Raw genomic sequence first — 16392 nt, 5'->3', positions numbered from 1 at the left:
TTCACAAGCCACAGGAGCAAGCCTTGGGCTTCTGCAGGCATACCCCACTCAGAGAACTGGAGTCTAGGCAATTAGTGTTTGCTGACATTGATCATTGAGTGATTTCATCTGATTCTACAACTGTGTCTAAATCTTTCATGTATTAATGGACTTTTGCTAAATGAATGTACCAAAAATATTTATACATGCTTCATCTATTATAGGTGGTGCAGCTCATCAGCACAGAGATACTACCATATGCTAATTTTATTCCTAAGGAATTTGTTGGTCGGATTATGACTATGCTCAATAAGGGCTCAATACATTCTCAATCTTCTTCATTTACAGGTGTGTTAATTGAATGATAAACTAATGTACAGAGAAACATGGAAGCATTCCAGTTATAATAAACATTGGGCTGAATATATTAAATGTAATGCACAGCAAATATAAGATTAGGACATATGAAAGCAGAAGGAAAGTTGTACTTACACAAAATGTATGCAGTTAAAAAAAACATTTTCCCAGCAACCTCAACCATCTTAATTGTCTGTATTTAATATAATAAATAGTTAGGGCAGTATCCAACATGGCCGCTCCGCCTCAGCTAGTTCCATTGTGCTTCCAGGAATGATCACTTACATAACAGGGCTTTTGCATGTCTAAAAGTAAGCCCAGAAATTTGCAGAAATGTTAGTTTCCAGGTCAGGTGAGATTATTTATAAAAGCATGAAAGTCTCATGAGCGGAATAGTACACTACCCTTAAGCTTGAACAATTTAAGGTTCAGAAATATACAACATTGTCATTTATCTAAAACCTTAGCGATAGGATTGGGGATAAAATAGCCCTTCATATGCCCCAGAGTTAACAAACATGACATGTTGTCACTATTCACCAGTATTTAGAATAAGCCCAGCATATACTGTCAACACTCCTACTTTTGCTTTTTAATCAATGAACATATTGCAATATAGTTTTGATTAAATGTACCGTTCTGTTTTGTAACGTTCTTCCTTTCCTGAAGTTGAAGGAAGTCAATGATCCTTATGTGGAGAAAGTTAGCCTTGCTTAAGTCTCACTGAAATCGTTAGGGCAGGAATTAGTTACAACTAATTAATCCCATTGATTTCAAAGGGACTTGAGCACAGCTAACATTTAACTGGCCCCAATCAGTTTATAAGACAGTTCTGTAGCATAGCTGGATGGTCAATAACAGTTGAAAAAATAAAGCATTTGATCGAAGAGGCCTAGTTTTATTTACATTCACATTTTCAATGTATACATTTCTAAACATTATCTCTGATATACTTTGCTTTGGTAAACATTGTCCTTACTTAAATGCTCTGCTGATGTTTGCAGTAATCTATTTTAAAATAAACATGTAGATAGCACTGTTAAAAGATGATTTCTTGATTTTGACAGAAGCAGAAATAGATATTCGTATGAGAGAGGAATTTTCCAAGATGTGTTTTGAAACATTGCTTCAGTTTTCATTCAGTAATAAAGTAACTACGCCTCAAGAAGGATACATTTCACGAATGGCACTTTCTGTTCTCTTAAAACGATCACAAGATGTTTTGTATCGCTACATAGAAGATGAAAGACTAAGTGGCAAGTGTCCCCTTCCACGGTATGTATGATATTTTTGTAGAGGAATATGTTTGTGTTTATTATTAACATTTTATGTCTACTGTCCTCTACAAGGTTGTATCAATGGGTTCAGACACCCGAAAATATTTGTAATTCTGTCCTCTAGTGTACCATATATATTGTCCTAACAGGAAGTTAATATTGGAAAAAAGATTTAATAGATTTGGGTAAATATTGATTATATTTATCAGTTAATTTGTTGTCCACAATAAGTTAGTCTGTCTACAGAGTTAAAACATTAGCTTTGTTGTAACAACTTTTCATCTTTTCTTACTCTATCAAATCAGGAATGTGACTGTAATTCGCAATAAATTATAATACAGTTCTATTTTTGTTCTAATATTTGTATGAAATTTTGTGATTGCTTAGTTGAACAATAAAATTTTGATTTGATATGATAAAATTATAATGTAATAAAATTTAAGAAACAAAAAAGAGGGTCTTAAATCAGAGAATGATATCAAGCGTGCATATGGGAACTGCTGAATGGAAAGCCCTTAAAGTTCTAATTTTTAGGATTACTAAATTTTGAAATAACGTAGGATGTAATCCAAAGAACATACTTATGCATGCTTCCAATGGGATTTTTGACATTTTCTTTGAACAATAGACTCCCATACCCTAATAGAAACGGCTTTTGAGATATCCCATAGTTTCAAAAATATGTGGTACAGGCATTTTCTGCATGAGAAACAGGAGCCTGAAAACCCTCAAAGGCACAAAAAAACTAGTTGTACGGTTCTTTTTATCCTAGCAATAGTCATTACTTCTGAAAACCTTGGGATTCCCCTGAACATGCTTATATCTCCCTTTTGTTTCTCAGTGGCCCTGTTTGGTTAGAATCCTGTTGGCTCTCACTAGCTGAGTTACTATTAGTATATATGATGGGGAATGCTCCATACACAGCACCAATCTTGTACTCTAGTGCTTAGCTGAAGATACTTTAATTGGATTTGACATATTGACCAATATTTTGAAAATGAAATTAGATATAAATCATCCTAACTTGTGAAAATCTTAGAGAAAAGTGATGAATGGTCTTCTTCATGGGCTCTGTGCATCACTCATGTGGGCTCTGCGCCTATGTGGAGCCGTGTTTGGGAAACTTCTATTATAGTTGAGGAATTTTTGGTGGGATGCCTCTCATGTACTTAGTGGATTTATTTATTTATTACATATTTATACTGCCCAACAGCCTACGCTCTCCGGGCAGTGTACAATTAAAACAATCTCCGACGTTGGAGGCTGCAATGGGCAATCTTAAGGAACTGAGGGTATAGGTGGGAACCTGTTACGGACATGAGTACTGGGATCGTGAGGGAGGGTTCCTGCCAAAAATTCCTCAGTTATACAAGTTCCGGAAACAGGACTTGGCACAGGCACAGAGCCCATATGTATGAATGCAAAGGTGACCACTCAAAGAACTACAATTGCAGGTAAGCAACCTGTCTTTCTTTGTTATGGTTTAAATACAGGTCTGGATTTTGTAAAAAGGCATTACAGAAATGTATTTCAGATAATAAAATCAAGGACGTCAAAAAAGTTCTGGAACTTTAAACTCACAGCTTATTTTGTTCTTCCCTTTGTAGGCAACAAGTCACAGAAATAATATTTGTTTTAAAAGCTGTTAGTACCCTCATAGATTCTCTTAAAAAAACACAGCCAGAAAATGGTAAGTAAAACAAGCAGAGCTGCAGCGTATAAACTATGATCTTGTGTTAGAAGACCTATTATAGTACCATACATTTTAGTTACTATACAATCTTAAATAATTATATATGTCTTTATTCCTAAAATGTGTGTGCATATGTGTATGAAAGACAAGTTCAGTTTTATATGTGATGGTATTAGGGGTGGTTTGCTTTTTAATTGATTGACCTTATACATAGGTTGATTTACAACTGCATTTCAGCATTCCTGTCACTTGTGGACAAATTTTATTTTATGTCACCTGTGAACAGATGTGTTCTATCTGAAGCATATTTTAATCCTCCAATCATTTTTTCCATAATGGTATATACGTTTTGGATGCATTTGAACACATGTACAACCGATGTATAAAAACGTCTCTTGAGTCACATTAATAGATGCCATATTTTAAACATTTTTAAAACTTCCAATGTGTTTTTTTCTTCCTGGAATACTTGAAACATGCTTATAGACCCTTCTAATATCAGCTGGAAATATTCTTGTCACGTTTTTCTCTTTTTCTATTACAGAAAACCACTTTATAAATATGTTTTTGTACTCTGCAGTGAGACAGTTCACTGGAAGCTAGACTTCCACAGCTGGGCTGTTGTTGAGGGAAAGTGGGGACTCCAAACCCTTATTGGTGGGCTCATGAGGGTTACTAGCTCAGCAGTTTGCAAGGGCATGGCTGCTGAAGGGCTAGCAGGGCAGACCTAGAGAGTGACTTCAGCAACCATGTTGGAACCTGAAGGGCATTCAGCAGTTTCAGTAAATAGGTTCACACGCCATGCCAACCCATTGTGGGTGACAAGCCATAGTGGGTTGTCGTGTTGGGTGAACCTGGACCGATTCCTACAGGGTGGCTTGTACATAGGCAACAAGCCACCGTAACAACCCATGGCATATTTTGGGATGGTTGTACCCATGATGGGTTGGTGTATTGTTCAAACCCAGCACTGTCAACGCATTGTGGGTTGCAGGCATCGGTGAGCGAGTCCTCAGCAAGAAGGGCAGAAACCCCTGTAGCTTTTGCTGAGGCATCTCACCCATGCCACAGTGATAGCCCCTTCACCAGTGTCCAAGCGCACTTTGAAGGGGCTATCACTTATTCGGCAACCCTTTTTAAAACAAAATTGTGCCCCAACATTTGCGCAAAACAGGGTCTGGGGTTCTTTTTGGCCCCAGGCAAATGCCGTTAACTTTTTCTTACTTTTGGTCAGTTTCCCTCCCTTCCTCCCCCCCCTTTTTTTTTTTTTTTTTTTTGCAATTACGGAAGTGCACAATTACAGCTGTCAAACTATATATAGCCTTCCTTATCTATTATCTTCTATGTTTCAGTTGTCATACAAGGTAATTGACAAAACGGGGCTGTATGTAGGCTAGTTTGACAACCTTGGACAGCTGACAGTTTGGGGGAGATTAAATGAGTTTGGGCGGATAACCAGATCAGCAGTTATCCATCCAAAACTCAAGTACTCTTTGAAAGTACGAACTGTGATTTTATTTCTTCAAGGGAGAAGGGAAAAACTGAGGCCTTCCCTCCATACAGCTTTTGTCTCCTTCAGCCTGCCAGAGTCATTGCTCTTATTGGTATATTAAGGAATGGCTTCCTTAGAATCTAGTTACTGAAGACATATGTTGTTCTGTAATATAAAGTTTATTTATACAAATATGCAATCTGACCATAAGATGTGGGTTCACGGCAATAACTCCAACTGATGCCTGAAAATTCACAGCTCCCCATTTCTCAGGCAACACAATTCTTTCCACAGAAAGAATTCCAGCCCTCTTCCTTTTAGACTCACTTCCAGAATTGCTGTTCTATCACACAAGCAGATTGAACAACCTCTTCTGAAGAGTGGGGTAGCTAGGCCCTGATTCCCAAATGACCTTCTCCATCTAGAAAAACCATGAACTGTAAAAGATCTCACCCCTTAACAAAAGCAGGGTAGTTGACCACATTGCCAGAACCATCAAGATAATCTTCAGCAGTCCTACTGGTTCCATTAACCTTCTTCTAGCCAAATTCCAGTCTTGCAACCAAGAATATTGCTAGGCCTGAGGTCATGCAGCCTATTCCTATTCCCCAGAGCCGTGTCAATTGGTGCCAATGGAAAGTTTTTTCCTCCGCTTAATTACATGCAGGGAGTGTGCAGGATCAATCCTCCCCACCTACTGCATCACACACACCCAATAGCCCCCTTCCCCAAAGCATGGCAATTACACTTAGAAAAAAATCTTACCTTTGGTGCAAATGGAAGAGTGTATTTTTTCTAAACATATTTGCTATGCGCAGGGATTTCCAGGGGGATCACATTTGGGGAGGAGAGGCTTAAACTTCCCTTTACTGTGTGCTATGTCCACCAAAATCCCCCCTCCCCATGGCAATTAAGCTTAGAAAAAACACAATAGAATTTCCCCCAAGTTTGATTGCATAGGGGTGGGACCAATTTTCCTCAAGGGGGGAAGAGAGAAAAGAGTTGGAATGGAGGGGAGATTGTCACACAAAACACGGCTACAATCTGTGGCACATGGAGAGGTAATACATAGTGTAAAGCTCTCTAGCCTGCTCTACTTGTGTCTTCCTCTCTCTGTGTACATGTGTTGGTGATTGGGTGTGTGTCACAAATCCCCACCATGAGAAGAGACAACCCCCGAAACTGCCTCTGCCTCGGCTCCCTCTGTCTCCCCCATGCTGTCCAGTCCTAGCTCCGGTCTTCCCTTCTAATCCCCACCCTCACACATGCCTGTTTCTTTCTTACAGTCTTCCCCTCTATTTTCCTTCCTAATATGCTTCCTTGCCCCCTTTCCTCTGCCTCACCTGCCCCATTCTCCAGTCCTCTCACCTCCCATCATCCAGCCATCATTTTATTATTACATTTATACCGTACCCTTTTTTGTTTCCTCCAAGGAACCCAAGGTGATTTTAATAGTCTCCCCCTCTCCATGTTTTCCTCACCACAACCCTGTGAGGTAGGGTTGGTTCTGAGTCAGTGACTGTCCAAAGTTCACCCAGTGAGCTTCATGACTGAGTGGGCACTAGAACTTCTGAGTCCCAGTCCAACTTTCTAACCATTACACCACACTGGGTTTCAAATCCTCCCAATGGAATTGTGCGTCACTTTTATTTTTTGGATTTAATTTATGGAGGTAATGACGACTGATGAATGGAATAATTAATTGAAGGGGAATTCATTCAATTTTATCTTGGGACCTGAGTGGGAATTGGGGGTGATTCTCCCCGCCCCCCTCCGATTTGTCCTTGGCTTGCTTTTGGATTAACACATTTTTTTAAACTTCAGTTTGGTTCAAAAGTTGCCATTTTTAAGTGTGTGAGAGAGAAAGAGAAGGAAGGAGGGGCTCAAGAAAAACAACAACCTACCAGACACTTGTTTGTTTGTTGCATTTCTTTTATCACATCATTTCAAATTCATTTTAATTGAAGAGGAACTACTGATGTGTGATGATCTGGAGCAGGATACAAATTAATGGAATAATTTATTTTATTTGAGGGGATTTGGATGAGAAATTAATTGGGTAGTTTAGCCTTCTGTGAAATTTAAATAAATCCTAATATTTCTAAATTTGCACATATAGATAAAAAGCATATGCAGATTTTATGCAGATCTTCTAAGTGCCTAGCAACAACCCTGCTTGCAACTAAGAATGACAAAGTTGTAAATGACCCCTGAGATTACATCTACACTAACCTCTGAACTGGATGATGTCCTTGTCACCATAATGACTGGGTTTGGACAACACAATAGTCAACAGTTGATTAAATAGTCCACAGGTGAAACCTCTGCTGCTCTTGCCCAGCAGGGCTCAGTAGGCATGTGTCATTTGTTCCAGGAAGCGTGTGAGGCGCCGCTGATTGTGCCGTTCTTGGGAGGGGCGCTGCGATCTGCGGCTCCCCATGCGCTTCCTGGGATGTGCACAAATGAATATCAGGGCGAAGGGGTGTAAGGATCTCTCCTGCAGCTGCAACATCAAACCACAGGAGAAACCCCTTCTCCCCGATATCCATTTGGATATCGGGGAGGAAAGGTGTATGGATCTGTCCTGTAGCTGTAATGTCAAACCTACAGATCCATACAGCCCTCCGCTCTGATATCCGAAGCCCATTTGTGGATATCGGCATGACGTGGAGGGAGACAGCGAGTATCTTTCTCTGCACCGTCCCGATATCCAGAAATGGATAGCAGGGCTGGGAAGAGGGAAACGCTCACCTGATGCTGTCCTTGGATCTGTCCTGCAACAGGGATGGGATGTGCATGATCGTCCCATGCAGTGCTTATTCCCATGAGAATCCCCCTTCATGCTGGGTCCCCCCACCATCACAACAGGAGGAGAGTGCAGCGCCTGATACTGACAGTGCAGGGACCCAGTATAAAGGGGGATTCTCATGGGAACCAGCACCACTATTCGGTGAGGAGGTGGGCAGGGGCAGAGTTCATCAATACTCAGCCATGTTAATAGTCAACTCTGCGGATGACTATTATCATGTTGTGTGGGGAGTACCCCCTAAATAGTCATCAGTGGAGTTGGCTATTAACACATGATTGACCATTGTGTCGTCTGAACGCAGCCAATGTCTTTACCTCTTTTTTAGGGAGGGAAGGTTAGCTGGGGGGGGATTCTTTTTCTTTAAAAAAAATAGAGCAATAGACTCACTTAACTTTTTCTTTTTGTTACAGTTGATGCAAACACATGGGCACAAGTTATTGCTTTGTACCCAACCTTAGTAGAATGTATCACCTGCTCTTCTTCAGAAGTTTGCTCTGCTCTCAAAGAGGCTTTAGTTCCTTTTAAGGACTTCATGCACCCACCAGCATCCAAGGTACAGAATGGAGAGTCCTGACCAAATTAGTGGGGTCTTTTTTTCTACTTTTCAAGAAAAATGCATCCATTAAAAGAATGTTTATTCTGATGTGAGACACCTCTGAGGAAATCTCATGTGACTTCTACTTGGCAAGCAGTGTTGACCGCCTTTAAACTCTACTAACCAGAACTCTGTGATTCATATCACTTCAAGCTTGCCTCTGAAATGTTTCTGGGTGAGTAGCAGTGCAAGCCTTTGACTGACTTGAGTGGAATCCATTTTAAAGTACGGTATTTGCTACAGTAACTTGAAATGGTGATTGAAAAGTGGGCTTATGTACAGCTTGTTGTGTACGTGTTAATGATGTAATTAAGAAAAATACTTCAATTAATTTGGATTTATTAGACAGGTGTTTTGCACCAGTTTTTTCAAGTACAAAATTGTACTAAAATTTTATGCAAGATGGTACTGTAACATTCCACATTATCTGTAACCAGCCTTTGTAAACAAAGGGAACATGTACTTGTGTGTATAATAAATCATACAGTTCTGTAAAAACAAAAACAAAAACTTGCATTTATTATTTAAATTCTTTTTAAACATTGATAATGTTAAACGCTTGAAAATGTATTTATTATGAATACTAAGTTGTATGCTTGCATTTTTACTTAATATTTGCCTTCTTTGTTGGCAGATGTGTTCATTCATATCTGATCATGCCACTAATTTTTCCCTCCTTTTTTTCTTTTGGCATATTTGAATGTATCTTATCTGTGGCCAATGAATAATAATTCTACTAACAGGAAATAAGAATAAAGATAGTGGCAAACAATCTGTGAGCTACCATGCTGAAATAAATGGATCTGCATAGGCAGAAAATTGCTCTGTAGCACTCAAACACTACCATACCTCATTTCACTAAATAACTTTTATTGTCAGCTTTCTTTCTTTTTGGGGGGAAGTTCTGCTTTTTTTTAGCCTTCTATTTGAAATGTGTATGTATATGGGGGTGGGGGTGGGGCTCAAATGGCATTGGCCACCATTGTTGAATTATGACTAAAGCAAGACCTTGAATATCAGCAATATTTTACTTGTATTTCTTGTCATTGTTTCAATAATCTTAAGTGCTTTGTTTTGTAATGTCTTTTCAACCTGAAGAATAACTGTTCTACTCCTTGAGTATAATGTGTGTGATACAAACTAAGAAGTGTATTTTTGAACATAGTTTAGAGATACAGTAAACAGTCATGAAATACAAATGTTCGTTTCCCTTTCCTATACTATGTTGTGCCATGGGATAAATATTTCCTATAAGGCTGGGATGGGAACGCGTGTTCATCATTAACATACGGATGGGCTGCAACTCCCACCATCCCTCACCATTGGCTATGCTGGCAAGAGAGAATGGGAGTTGCAGTCCAACATCTGAAGAGTCACACATTCCCCACTCCTATAGTAACACATTGCAAAAATTTCTTACAGCTAGTTGCAGTACTTAAAGTTTAATGAATATGTGAATTAATGTTTATATCTTAATCTTGATAACCCTGCAACATACTGAACATATGGATATTTCTTCTTCTGTCCATTCCCTGTTGTGAGAGAGGACCTCTGTGAAATAGTAACTTACCATGCAGATGGCACATTTTACAGACATGTCTTGCCATCTGCCCACAGTAAATATTGTCAAAAATACTATATACTTCATATGTTTAAAGCTTACACTTATAATTCAACCTAATTTTAACCATTATTTGCACTTCCACGTCTGTGTGTTTAGGATTGAAGCTCATGAGGTAATTGCGGTTGCTCCATGGAAAGATCTGCAAGAATATTATTTAGAAACAGGGAGCTGCCTTATGCTGAGTCAGATCATTGGTCTATCTAGCTCAGTATTGTTGACACTGATTACCAGTAGTTCTCCAGGGTTTCAGGAAGGATTCTTTCTTAGTCCTGCCAGGAATTGAACTGGGGAACCTCTGCATGCAAACTATGTGCTACAGCCCCTCCCTTGCCTTTGAGATCAAGGCTTATGCATATGGCCCAACAGATCCTATCGCTATCAAGCTTGATAGCGGTAGGGAGAAGTAGAGATGGCCAGTGTCCATATCTCCAGGAGATGCCATCTTGTATTCTGCCAGGATCACTTAATAAACTCATTCTCTACGATTTGCTCTCAAATTAGGATTACGACTTGACATTTACTTTGCATGTTGAGGTAGGGTGGGTGGGAGATATACCCAATAGCTACCTGGTCTTGCTTCTGGAAAGTTAAAATTGCTTTGATCAGTGTCTTTTAATAAGTAATAGGAAATGACAAATCCATTAATTTTGCAATTACCCCCACCTCTTTTGTTTTTAAGCAAATGCTTGACTATAGAAGGTTCCAGGAGTGATGTTCCCCCCCCCCCAACCCGATCATCCTACTACTTTAGTAAGAATAATTTAGTGGTAAATTAATGAGTTGTAATAGTTATATCAGCCAATTTGTATGAACTTTTTAGTAAATATTTTATTTATTATATTTCTATACGGCCCAATAACTGAAGCTCTTGGAGGCCTAACTAAAAAAACCTGATTTAAATAAGTTATTAGAGATGCCCTTTTCTCTTGTTAATTTAACTGCATAATCCTATACTCGAATTACACTGAAGCCAGATGTACACCATGGCTGTGCAGGCAGCACAGCCACCATATTCAACATATGTTCAGGACAGGAAAGAGACAAAGTGGAAATAAATGGTTTTTAAAAAAATGCTATCTATACCACCAGTGATCTTAGCAACGCTGCTACTACCCGCTAATCCGAAGACGAGACAGACCGTAGATCCCCAGAAATGGAGGAAGCCAACACATGCTGGCCCATATGGAGGTATGGTCGTGATAATACCAAGCCCCTCAGTAGCAGTTACTACAGAAGCCAATCAGCCTCCTAGTAACTTACGGTACAAGCCTCCACACCTACAAGTTCACCTAATAACTCTGCCCTGCTGGGCAGCATCTCATTAGGCCTCTCCCTCCCGCAACTGACTCTCATTCATCCTAGCAGCACCCATTCCCCTTCTATACCACCCCCAGAGCCAGAAGGCGTTGAAAATGGAGACTAGCTGATATCACGCTCCCTGCCCCCAGAAGACACATCCTGAGGCCAGTCTGCAGTATGGTGTGGGAAAGGGAACTGTATCCACTAACCTCCATCAAACAGAAACACGGGGCACATTGATAATCTGTACTGAACTGCACCAAGGATGGAATGTAGACTATAAAGATAAATACATATGTCCCGGGGCTATCTTACAGAGGAGCAGCTGGGGATGTCCTGGTTACAGCGGATAGTCACGGAGTGGGCTCCTTACTGGTCTGCATAGAACTGAGTGTGTGGGGTGGAATCTACCGGCTTGGATTTAGCCTGACCTGGACTACATTTCCCAGTACCACTCAGTCAGAACGCGAGGCTGGCTGTTAGGCGCTCGCCCCCCGAGATTTTTCCCGCGGATTTTTGCTGTTCCTCCTAACTTGAAGGGCAAAAGAATTCCATCGCCCGACATTCGATGAACAAAGGCGAATTCCTGCCTCCTCCTGGGACTGATTCGATCTGCACGTTGTTTTGGGAGTGGGGAGCAAGGAAAGCTCAGAGACTGCAGCCCAATCGCCTCCCCCCACCCCCCGCCTCCGCTCCTTTTCTTCTTGTTCAAGATGGCGCCGGCAGCCTGCGTGACGAAGAGGTCTAGTCATGTGGGTAAAGCGCGAGCTCTCTCTCGCCTCCCCACCCCCGTCTGGTTTGGCTGATCGGGCGCGCGAGGAGGGAGGGAGGGACAGAGGGAGTGAGTTTCCCCATCCTTCCGGAGCGGGCGGAGGAAGAGGGACTCGGTGTGATCTCGAAAAGGGCGCGAGCGAGGCTTCGTTGTCTTCCATTTCGGTACCGCCGGCGGGGCGTGGGGGGAGGGGGCGCAAGAAGAGGCGATGTGGGGGAGGAGCTGGGAATCGCCGCCGTCCTCCCGAGCAAGGAACCGAAAAACTGCGGGGTGTGCCCCGGGACCGTTTCCTCCTTCCCTTCGGCCTTCAGCCATTCGCCCGTTTGCCTGGCGGGGCGTGCGAAAAGGGGAAGGCAGCAGAGGAAAGCGCCATCGCGCGCCCACGGCGGTGGAGCGGCTCCTCCCCGGGCTGCTCCTGGCTCAGCCAGCCCTTCACGCGCCCAACCGCCTTTTCTTTCCTCAGGGGAAGGAGCGGGAGGGGAGGGGAGAAGGCGACGGTCTCCACTTCTCCCTCCGCTGCGATTGCGGGCGGTGGCGGTGCCTGAGAGAAGGCGGCAGCCCGGCGCGAAAGCTTAGTCAAAGGCGAGTGAGTGTCTGAAGGGGGGGGGCAGGAGGGGAGGGGCGAGTGATAGCCGTGAATCTCCTCCTCCTCAGTTTTATTCCTCTCTTCGCTTGCATTCTTTCCTCACGTCCGCGCGGACAATTAAGGCTCCCCGTGACTGTCCCAGCTGGGGCCTGTAATGCACCTAATAAACGAGACTCTCCGCGTCAGCTTCAGGTCATGCAAGGGAAAGGGCAAAGCTGCGGGGTGGGGGAGAGGGAAGAGATCTGGGCGGGGTTTCCTCCCCTACTCTTCGCAGCCAGGCAAAGAAGGGAGTCTGGCTGATGTCTGCTGCAGATAAAGGAGAGAAGAGGATCTTCAAAGGAGCCAAACCCTTTCCTACGGCTCTGCCTCTCTTTGGGCTCTTCCTTTTATAGAGAGCCCTGCCTGCCTGCCTGCCTCTCGCTCCCCTTTTCTTCCTCTCCTTCCCCGTTCAGGATGGGTCGGGTGCACCATGGCCCTGGCTGAGGTAGTAGTTTGTGCTGTTGGTCGGGTTGTGACATTGCCCGCTGTGGAGATAACTGCGCAAGCTACTGCCTTGCTAGTGCTGGTGATGATCAGCTGCAGACGAAGACAATGACAATGGGAATCCCCTTTGTTTTCTCAGGGATTACATACTGAAGGGGTTGCAACAGGACGAAGGTTGCCTTGGCTACTGAGATGTGTTTTTTTTTAATTTAAAAAAATGCCTCTCGGTATATGGCTTTGTTTGTGAAGCCTGACTTCAAATGACTTGATCTTACATCTTCTGATAATTGTTTTTGCCTTTCAGCAAATGGCTTTCCTAGTAACTCTGAAATGCATGGAATGAATATAATATGTAGGTTAGGCATGTTATATTTCTTAATGACATGCTGACAAATGCTATTGTATTCAGATTACTAGTTTGACTAAAGAATATTGCTGCATGTTGAAGTCACTTGATTTTCTGTTGAAAACCAGCATTTGTTGTACACCTTGCACGTGCTGAATAGATGCTAGACAACATCTCATAGGACAGATCTCTTTAATCTTTAGATGAGCACTTCTGTATTCTTGGTTACATTATGATACTTTACTATACCACGATGCAAGTGAATTCAGGTTGTGTTACTTAGCTGATGACTTAAGGAGAGATTTGAATGGCAATTGGCATTTGAATTCTGGTTTTGGGGGGTACATTAATAAAGCAATTTTTAAGATATTAAATTGGCTTTAATCAATGTTAACTATCCTGTCTACTATGTTTCTGTAGGCTGTTCTGCATATAAAGAATACGTATTTTGATACTTCAGGAGGAAATCTCGAAGAATAGTGGTTTGGATTCTTTAAAAGATAATGTTATCAATGCCTTACATTTTGTAAGCACAATGTTGTATGCCAGTTGTCTTCCTCACAAGAGGCACTATAAATTAGAATGCAGGTTTTAAGTAATTTTATTTTTATTTTTCAAAGCAACTTTAATGAACTATATATTCCAAAGGCTTAGATTAAAATAGTAACATTTTAAATTGGACTAAATTGATTAAAAATTTAACCAATTACAAAACTATCCTTACTTTGTTACATAATAAAAATACCTTGAGATTATAAATCTTGGTTCTTAACTATTTGAAAATACATTTTTACATTTTAGGAACCCAAAGCTTTACAGCCCTGTGATGTAAGTTCATCTTTAATAAGTTAAATACAGTGTGTGTGTGTGTGTGTGTGTGTGTGTACAGTTTCTTGAAATAATTTTAATACTGCTGCTAACATATGAAGCTATTCATTGGAAGACAATAGGTCAGGTTTTCTTTACTTGTGAGGGTTCATTATCCAATACTTCAGTGAGGACACTGTTCAAAGTACTATTTCACATATTTTTTTCTAGTTAATTGTTAGATTGGTTATCATCTTTTAAATATTGTGTGACTAAACCATGGAAAAATTGAAGTTTTACTTATTTTTAAGGGGCATCTGTTATAGTTTGATTTTTGAGTTCCGGTGCCTCTAAGCTATACATTGTAGGATGGTCTGTTTAAGATTACACAGAGAACAAACCAGAGCAACAATGGGCAAAGATCTAGGTTATGGCATCTTTGATATCTTTCTTTTTTAAAAAAAAAATAGTAGAAAAACCGTGTATATGCCAAGTTTCAAGAAAAAATCAATTTGTTCAGGTTCATGAAAAAACATTTTTTGTTTGATTCACGTTAAGAATTGTTGAACTTAATGATTTTCCCCATGAATGAGTTTATCAAAAACATCAAAACCAAGTTCTGGTAGATTATAATTTTCCATTCCAGTATTGCTGTTAGAATGACAAAACAGTGGTATCTCATAAGAAAGTGAAGAGTGAAACTTCAGTGTTTCTGAAAATGCACAGATATTTTTATACAACAATAAACCATGATAATTGTCCTTTGAATGTAATTATAATGTTTCTTATTTTAAAAAACTAATTTTGAATCTAATTATAATGTTTATTACTTCTAAAAACTAATTTTTGAAGGTTCAAATGTATCAGTTTGGGCATTGATTTTTTTTTATGGACAAAGCAAACATCAAATAACTTATACATATTTTCTCAGGCAGGTTCAAACTATGTCCATGCAATGCAATTTGAGGCATATTACCTGATTTGTATCTGTATTGTGGACATATAACAGCTTTTCCCAACTTGGTGCCCTCCAGATGTTTGGGACCACAATTGCTACCATTCTTAACTATTGGCCATGGTGGCTGGGGCTGGCAGGAATTGAAGTCCAAAACATCTGCAGGGCGCCAGGAAGGCTGATTTACAACAATCGAGAGTTTTATAAAGTTTATACTTTACTAGCAGTGCTTTCAGTTTATCTCAACTTGTGGTAGCCACATTTAAGAATATACATGAGGCTGTTCAGCAAGATTTATGTTACCATTGCAATGCAAATAATATTCTTGGGGCAAAATTGTCTGGAAAAGCAGAATGTAAATTAGATCTTAAAAGTAATGTGTGTGTGCGTGTACACATGCATGTACAGTTAAAATAAGCAGAGTGTAACCTTCGCCTTGCTACTTCCAGGGCCCAGAATAATATTGAATTGTTCTTGCATTACACAAAGCAATAAATGATTGCTTGAAGTTATTATCTGCTTTATGCTCTTAAGTGGATGTATTTTCTATCACTGCCTTGGCTATTTTGCCAAGTCATCATTTGCTTTTCCTTTTTCAGACTAGTGCCCATAATTCCAACCCTCTATTCCTGCACTTGGCCTCTATAAGGAGAACACACACTTACTATTTAATCTTTACAAATCTACAGCTAGCATTACCCTTTAAAGACTAAAGATCTGGTATAGGTTATATAGTACATAATTGTGGAACTGGAAGCCAGAATTTTAAATTCATTAATGAAAAGGAGGTTTTTCCTAAAAGGTGTTGAAGAATTCTACTGGAATCTCATCTAATGTTTTGTCTATACCATTTTCAACATTAAAAGGGATGCAGTTAGATTTATGGCTTGATACATCTTGACAGTTCTGCTTCATTGGTATCTAGATAATGTGTCATGCCTGGTGCTGAATTCAGTATTAAATTGACCTTATTCAAGCAGAAATTATGGCTTGAATCCAAAGAACTGAGCAGAAGGAGAAAATATATTAGTGCTGTTCGTGGAAACTTGCACAAGCTAACAGAAGATTCCATGCCGTGTACAGAGTATCAATATGAGAAACATGGTGAATAAGAAAGATATAGCTGTAGCATATAAACTACTGGGGAAAGAACTTGTGCACATGAAAGAACACTGGGTTCAGGGGCACTTTTCTCAACATTATTTCATTAAATTGGAAAAAGACCTTCCTTGAACAAAAGATGTTTTCTTCTGCTGGAAGGAACCTTTGGATCCAAGTTCCTATTCATTGCATATCTTCAGTTTTCTTTTGGGTATTC

General features: G+C 40.5%; 1 protein-coding gene across 3 annotated transcripts in view; it reads left to right on the top strand.

The window, feature by feature from the left end:
- MON2 (MON2 homolog, regulator of endosome-to-Golgi trafficking) overlaps positions 1–9401 on the top strand; it is a 64336-nt gene extending 54935 nt beyond the window's left edge. For all 3 annotated transcript variants that reach the window (XM_063133955.1, XM_063133954.1, XM_063133956.1), the window contains 4 exons: positions 204–327; positions 1404–1611; positions 3221–3303; positions 8018–9401. In XM_063133955.1, the coding sequence (XP_062990025.1) occupies positions 204–327; positions 1404–1611; positions 3221–3303; positions 8018–8181 (579 nt within the window). In that variant the 3' untranslated portion in view covers positions 8182–9401. The remainder of the gene's footprint in view (positions 1–203; positions 328–1403; positions 1612–3220; positions 3304–8017) is intronic.
- The last annotated feature ends 6991 nt before the right edge of the window (positions 9402–16392 follow it).

This window comes from Elgaria multicarinata, chromosome 9 (genome assembly GCF_023053635.1).
Source record: "Elgaria multicarinata webbii isolate HBS135686 ecotype San Diego chromosome 9, rElgMul1.1.pri, whole genome shotgun sequence".
NCBI classification, from domain to species: domain Eukaryota; kingdom Metazoa; phylum Chordata; class Lepidosauria; order Squamata; family Anguidae; genus Elgaria; species Elgaria multicarinata.
This window is presented reverse-complemented; position numbering and strand designations above follow the sequence as displayed.